Genomic DNA, 7,903 nt, shown 5'->3' with positions numbered 1-7,903 from the left:
ATATATATATATATATATATATATATATATATATATATACACACATATATACATACTGGTAAAAAAATATTTTCTTCCTATTTCTAGAAAGCAGAATGAGTATAAAGAATAAGATTATAAATTGTATAGAAAAATTTTTAACTCTTCAGGCAAGCTGGATATATTTATTTAGAATATAGATAAACCAAGGATGTTATGTTCTTTAACACAATGCCATTAATAATGTTTATTTGCTAATATAAATATGCTTGATAGAGTATATTCTACTTACTACAACCCCATAAATATGTTGTTCATGATATGTCAGACTCGGGTGGTATGATAAACAAGATATACAGAAAGCACATGGAAGAGCTATGAAATTAATAAAAATGGGAAGAATCTAAGTAATGATAATAGATGGAAAAGTTCAAGGCTATACAGTTTGGAGAAGAGAAGACTACTATAGTCAGGGAAGAAAAGTCAGGGATCATCTTGCGTTGTATAAATACCTAAAATGGAATCACAAAGATTTGGGTAAGGATTTATTTAGCTAATAATCAACAGGAACATTTCTGGAAATTTACATAAATCAAGGTTATTTTAGGCAGGCTTTTAAGATTTGTAGTGATTTGGAATTATCTGTTCCTAGCATCATTAGGAAAATGTTGGACAATGAATTGGATACAACCGCAATCTACATAAATTAATTCAATGCCAAATAATGGTTCTTATTCACATGCATTTTCTTCCATCAAGTTGAGGCTCTTGCATATCGTCAAGGTTCTTAGGGGAGCTCTGCCTTTCCTTAGTGGATTTTACAAAAAATACACATTAGGATTCAACCAGTAAATGTCACTAAGTCTATTTTCTATCACTAACATATTTAGTGATATTCTCGATACCACTGACTAATTTTTACATATCAAACTTCAGTGTTATCTTTTGATTTTGCTCCCCAAATACCTTTCAGCAATCTGATTTAACTCTGAAAGTAAATAGCACTGTGTTTTGAGAAGACTCAAAACAAAAACCAATAGTGCCCTCTAAAATGACCACTAAAAAATGTCTTATAAGTACAGACAAATTCTGAAAGGTAATAACATAGAGTAGAACCTTCTTAAAGATTATGATAATCCTAAATGATCAGGGCATTTTAATTTTTAAGATCAAATAAGCAGAAAAATGAAGATATAGAAAACAGAAAGAAAAAGATGAGGTATCACAAAAATATATAAGGACAATACCTGTTGTATTAATCATACTTTTTGGTGTAGCTCCAGTAGCAGCAAATATATTAGAGGTACTGCCTGTTGGCAGCCCACTTCCAGCAGCAGTAGCTCCCACAGTGGTTACAGCCAAACTACCTGGAGGTGGCTTCTTAACAGGTACCACGACACTCCTGCAAAGTAAGAAGTGATGAAAAATAACAAACACAAGGTTTAAGATGAAATCCAACCCTGCTATGACATTTACAGTCAACATTCAATTGTCTTTTCTTTCTTTCTTTTTTCTTTCCTTCTTTTTTCTTTCTTTCTTTCTTTCTTTCTTTCTTTCTTTCTTTCTTTCTTTCTTAGGCCAATTTTCTTTCTATGAGGCCAATTTCATTGGTGAAAAGGATATGGACATTAGGATATATTGTGAAGTGTGTTGACTTAATACGGCAAATGTTTATGTAGAATTTGGAGTGTGCAGACCTTTCTTAAGATGGCTTGTATGAATCTGGAAAAACAGGAAAATGTGTGCTCAAGTTAGAATGTTTTGGATCTGCAGTTGTTTTTTCTTTTTTGCAAAATATGCATAAAATGTCTTTCTTATCCATATTATGTTCTCCACGTGTAAGATTGTCATAAAAACATAAAAACCATTCTGAAAGCCACATTCTGAAGCTTCTTCATAGTAAAGCTAAAAATTAACCAAGGAATACCGAACATCAAAGGGCATAGTAAGGTTATACTTTATTGTTCTGAAAAGAAATTTAGTTTTTCATAGTTGTTAGAATGAAAAAGAACTCAATGATACATGTGATACTCAGTTAAAGACTTATTTAGCTTTCAAGTCTTGACATTTTGGACACAGGGGTTTTCCATGTTACCTTAGCATATTTAGATGAATTTCACACAAAAAAAATTCTGAATTTGACATTGTGTTAACCTTAAATAAGAAATGTCATTTTAAAAGATAAACTATTTATCTAGAATAATAAATATCTTTATTTCCAAGTAGTGAAGCTTCATTATTCTCAGTTTACAGACAGCAACTTCATAGAAAAGGGAGACATATGAGATGCTATAAGCTCAAATAGAATGCTTGAAAACTAATGACTGACAGTACAAAACTTCAAATCTAAACTAGTTCTTTCAAATGTGCCTATATACATTTTAAAAATTTTAATTGTCTCATTAAAAAGTTTTACTTAAAATCATATCAATGGCTCATTCTCAAGTAAGTCTATGGCTTAAACTTCCTTAATGATATTGTTTTTCATAGAAACACTAATGGCGATGTCTTCAATGATTTCTTCAATGTCAAAAATCTAAATTTATAAGAATTATTACTCTCAATTTTAGGAGTACATTTGTTACCAAATGTATTATAATCTTCAATAATTTTACTTGTATCAAAAATTTCTTCATTATCTCTTTCTGGATATTTTCTTCTTTTCTCATTATAGGTGGAATCTAATTCATTAGACTCAACCTTGAACTCTTAACTATCTTAATTGCCAAAAGCACACTTTATGCTTTCAACCCTTTTACTGACCATTCCTCATCCAATGCCTTCATTTATTACATTGAGAAGCAGTGTGACATTATGGAAAGAATACAGGATGTGGAGCGAGAAGCCTAAGTCTTGAGACATAAATCACTCTCAAGTTGTGTGATTTTAAATTTCAGTTTTTCATTGCAAAATGGCAACACTACTGCCACATACTTCAGATATAACTGGTAAAATTAAATGAGATTTAATTTAAAAGGGTTTTCTAAGTATAAGACGTCCTATAAATGTTAATAATTATTACCACTGTGTAAAATGAAATAATTCTGTGCCTATATCATATAAGGTATCTGGTTATACTGATCTATCAATAGAGAAAAACAAACTAGTATTTTGGGTTTATCATCAAAACTCTTCTCTAAACTTCTAAACTAATTGTTGAGATGTACTATTTCACTGGCTATCCAGCAAGAAAGCAAAATTATCAACTCTCAATTTGAAAAAAAGTCATTTGTAAACTGTGGATAAAATAAGAAACACAGGTTGGCTTTTAGTGCTAGGAGTCAGATTTGTAGATTGTAAGAAAACTATTGCCCCAAACTCCTGATTAATAGGTCATTACCAACTTTGGGCAAAAAGTCTATTAACAGACTACTATAGGCATCTTGTCAAGTGCTGAGACTATGCAAAATACATTGTGAAAAATTAATTATATGAATGAGAGAAAAAATTTAATCTCAACGACCCATAACAATGGATGGTAAATAATTACAAACAACATTAAATGCCAGTCTACTAGAGAACTGAAAGCATCTGGTTCAACAGCAATTAATGTGAAAGCCTCCGGACACTTCCTTGAGAGCAACCTCAGCAGAATCTGGTAGTGCCACACGGCATTTAAATATAGTAGCACAGTGGCTAAAAACCGAGTTTTCAATGCCAGACATATATGAATTAGAATTCTACCTCCAATAATTACTAACTGTGTGGTATCGGGCAAGTACATCTCTCTAAGCTCCATTCTCCTCAGTTTAAAATGAGACTCATAATAGTTTGTACCTCATAAGATTGTTAAAAAGATAGATGGATATAATACATACAAACTGTTTAGCAGTTTGCCTGGAATATCGTAAGTGATCAATACATTTTAGCAATTGTTAGGATTGCTATGGCTGCCTAAAGTGCTGATGTGATCTGGGTCTCCAGCAGCAAAGGTACACAGTTTGAAAGAAACAATAATCCTGATATACTTTGTGACTGTCGGACCTCATAAACAAAACCCTGTGTGCAGTTTTAGGCATTATATTTCAAGAATAAGGACATGCCCATAAAAGAATAGTTAGGATGACAGTAGATGTGGAATGAGTCATGGGAAGAAAGGCTGAGAGACTAGAAAATTATAGTAAAAAAATTAAACCAATTTTTAAAAATCTGAAGGTATATGAAAAGGAAATAAGATGAAACTCCTATATATTTCCCTATCAAATTAAAACCAACAAGAGGAAAAATCTCTAGTAACTTTTATGAGCTCCAGTTTCCAACTACTGATGTGTTCAAATGGATGATCACGTCACCAGCGTTGTGTTGAGAGAGGTGGGAAGCTGGATTTGACTGAGTTCTCAGATTCTTTCTCAGCCTACAACTTTACGCAGCCTATTTCTCCTTTGATTATAATGGCCAAATAGTTTACTAGCATCAGAGTACTATACATTCTTGTCCTTAATATCACTTCTTCAACATTCCCATCCCCTAACACACTAAACTATTCTCTGTCCTAACAATCTATTTTACAAATAACTTGCAAGTTTACATTTATCAACATGTGTTGATTAACACATTATGTGAAAACTGAACTTTTCAGCCCTTACAAAATCTTCCATCAGTGACTCAACATGTTCCACTTGGTAACCTATCCCATCCAGACCAAAAGGCTTACCTAGTAGTCTACATAACCATTGTGGGTACCCATTTTGATTCCATTAATACCCTAAAGTATATGGATTTTTCTAGGGTGAGCAAATAATTATCTGGATTTCAAAAATACAGCCACAAAAATGTTAAGAGCCACCAATCTAAACTATTAACACATTCCAACTAAACTATTACCATTCCAGTCTTCTTCTAAATCTGTTATTCATACAGATGCTACACAGAATCCTCTATACTACACTTTACCAACTGCATTTTTCTATCTTAAGAATATTCTTTCCATGTTTTCCCACACAATTTCATAGTTCTGTTCCATACCTATGACAGCAAACTATAAATAAGAAGATGATTCCTCTGTACTACATAAAATTCACACATTGTAAAAGTTATCATCAAAATAGCACAAGCCAAGAACTTATTCAACGTAACTCACTTCAATAAAATGTTCCATTGAATGGTCAACTATAGGTTTTGTAATACACTGATATATAATACATATAAGTGTTAACTTTTCCATAACTGAATTTATCCTATCTCAAAACCAGAGATTTGGGGTATGGTCTAAGCTTCATTCATTCATTCAACAAATATTTATTGAGCACTATGATGTGGGAGGGGCGGTTCTAAATTCTGACATAAAGAGATATATAGAACAGACAAAATCTGTGCCTTCATGGACTTACATTCCACTACAGAGAGACAGAAGATACAATAACATGAATGAGTTAATACAGTATATGAGATGGAAAGTGCTATGAGAAAAATAAAGCACAGACAGGAATAAGGAGAGTTGCTAAGAGAAGACTCACTAAAAAAAGTATTTGAAGAAACACTGGAAGGTGCAAGAGGAGCAAGCTATGAAGATATCCAGAGAACAGCATAAGAGTGTCACAGGCAGAGGGACCAGGAAGAAGGCTAGTGTGAGTCTAGAAGATGTGGAGACTTGTAAGAGGTGAGACCAGAGAAGTAAGAGGGGTTCTGATCATAGGTCCTTACAGTCCATTGTAAAGATGTTGGCTATTTCTCACAGTGGGATCAGAAGCCATTAAAAGCTTATGAACAAGGGAGGAATATGATCTTAGGTTAAGCAGGACCATTCTGGCTGTTATATTAAGGATACACTTAAAGGGGGAAGGGCAAGTAGGGAAAGACTAGTTAGGAGTTTACTGTAATAAACCAAGCAAGAAATGATGTAGTTTGGATCAGAATGGCAAAATGAAAGTGGCGAAAAGTAGGTCAAATTTTGACTATACTAAGAAGGCAGAGCAAACAGGACTTGCAGAAGACGGGATGTGGGTGTGAGAGAAAAGTCAAAGATGATGTAAAGATTTTTGCCTTAAGCAACATGAAGGACAGACCTTCCATTAACTAAGATAGGGACGAATATGGTTGGAACAGTTATTAATTACCCAAATAGTGACGTTGAATAAGCAATTGGATAGATGAGTCTCTAGTTGAGGAGAGAGGACAGGGCTGAGACATAAATTTGGGAATCATCAACATATATACTATTCAATGCCAGGAAAGTGGATAAAATCACTGAAGAAGTGAGTGCAAATGGATAGGAGAAGTGGTTCAAAGACGGAGTCTTGGAGTGTCCATTAATTAATCCCGTGAATCTTATAAAAAGTTTCCTACTTTATCTGCATACCTCAAGATTTGGCCTATGTATAAAGTGAGATACTGAAGATAAGAGTTTTTCAATAGTGACTCATCAAGGCAAGTGAGTTTTATAATTATTTGTGACACCCTCTAAGAATCCCTTTCTTCTTTCTGCTCCCTTTCTCTTTTCTGTAACACTTATTGAGCACTGACAGGTTAAAGGAATACAACTTCATTGACAAGTTTGAGGGATAAAAGAAAAGTTAAGATATAACCCATGGATTAGAGATACCTGAATGAAATACAAGAAACCAACAAATCAACTGTGCAATATATTTCAATAATTGCTTTGATCAGAGTTATGCACAGGATCTTTCAGGAAGACAAAGGATGTGCATTATTGGGAAGAGTGAGCTGAATCTAAAAGTAGCACAAAGGGAATTAGCCAAGAAGAGAAAAGTTCAGTAGTAAAACCTTAGTGAGGCAAAGAGATAGGAGAAAACATAGCAGACTGAAGGAACTGCAAATACAATCTTATGACTGATGTAAGGATATTTCTAAGAAGATAAACTAAGAAGTTCATCTTTTATTTTGTAATATATTTTGTAATAAGCAAAAATTATTTCAGAATTTTTATCAGTTTTGCATATAAGAAAAATGACTCTGGCATAAATGTGGAAGATACACTGGTGGGGGTGGTGGGGACCTAGAAGTAGTGTGGCTAGTTAGGAGATAAGAGAAGGAATCCACTTGAGAGATACTGAAGGGTGTAAAGTGAGGTGATATCTTTGGGAATGGACATGTTCTATCTTTTCTGGGATTCAGGTCTTTTAAACAAGTTCAAAAATAGCTACCTGCTACTTTTTTGAGACTAATTACAAGATCATTTCATTTATTGGATTTTGGAACTTTCTGGGACTTTTAAGAAATAATGCATTATTTTATATGCTGAGAAACTGAGTCCCAGAGAGCCAAAGAGAACAAAAGTCACATCACATAACTAATTACAAAAAGATCCATTATTAAATTAATGCCCAGTTCTCCTAATTTCCAGATTAACACTCTTCCCTAACAAGGCTTATATAAATGTTAAACATTTATCTTGAAAGACAAAATTGGAGCTTAGCAAAAAACAATGTCACTGATTTTAAGGGTGATACGACAATTTATTGCAGCTCATCAGAAATCACAAGGTTACTGCTATGATATTTTCATGTTTTGTATGTCTGTATTTCATAAAATATTTAGAATACTGTTGAAAAAATATGTATGAGATAACTGAGAATTTCATTAATCCACTTTTTAAAGAGAGAGACTTATTCAGCTCGCTGACTTGTCTGTGTAAATGCCAGGAGAGGCAAAGGCAACAACACAGGGAAAATGAGGAACCACCATAATCAGTCAAAACTACATCTTCTGCAACTGGCCTTAAAATACTATACCTAGGACACACTTGGAGCATAGCAAAATCTGGAATTTCAGTGGCTAGACATCATAGAAACTTTGAAATGTAAAGGTTGGCAGACTTTTAATCAATGTGGCTTACAATTACATTTTCATCCTTCAAGTGATAGAAGCGAAACATTTCACAAAAATTAGAAAAAGGAACAGAAATTGAAGTTCAGCAGTAATTATAATTTTTTATAATCTTAAATCAATGTAGGAAGAGTCCACC

General features: G+C 33.3%; 1 protein-coding gene across 1 annotated transcript in view; it reads right to left on the bottom strand.

The window, feature by feature from the left end:
* NBEA (neurobeachin) overlaps positions 1-7,903 on the bottom strand; it is a 664,295-nt gene that overhangs the window by 414,365 nt on the left and 242,027 nt on the right. Inside the window, exon 31 of the mRNA XM_040622005.1 lies at positions 1,227-1,381. Coding sequence (XP_040477939.1) covers positions 1,227-1,381 — 155 coding nt within the window. The remainder of the gene's footprint in view (positions 1-1,226; positions 1,382-7,903) is intronic.

The sequence above is a fragment of the Ursus maritimus genome, unplaced genomic scaffold (genome assembly GCF_017311325.1).
Source record: "Ursus maritimus isolate PB19 unplaced genomic scaffold, ASM1731132v1 scaffold_10, whole genome shotgun sequence".
Classification (NCBI taxonomy): domain Eukaryota; kingdom Metazoa; phylum Chordata; class Mammalia; order Carnivora; family Ursidae; genus Ursus; species Ursus maritimus.
The sequence above is the reverse complement of the archived record's forward strand: the minus strand, read 5'-3'. Positions and strand labels throughout refer to the sequence as shown.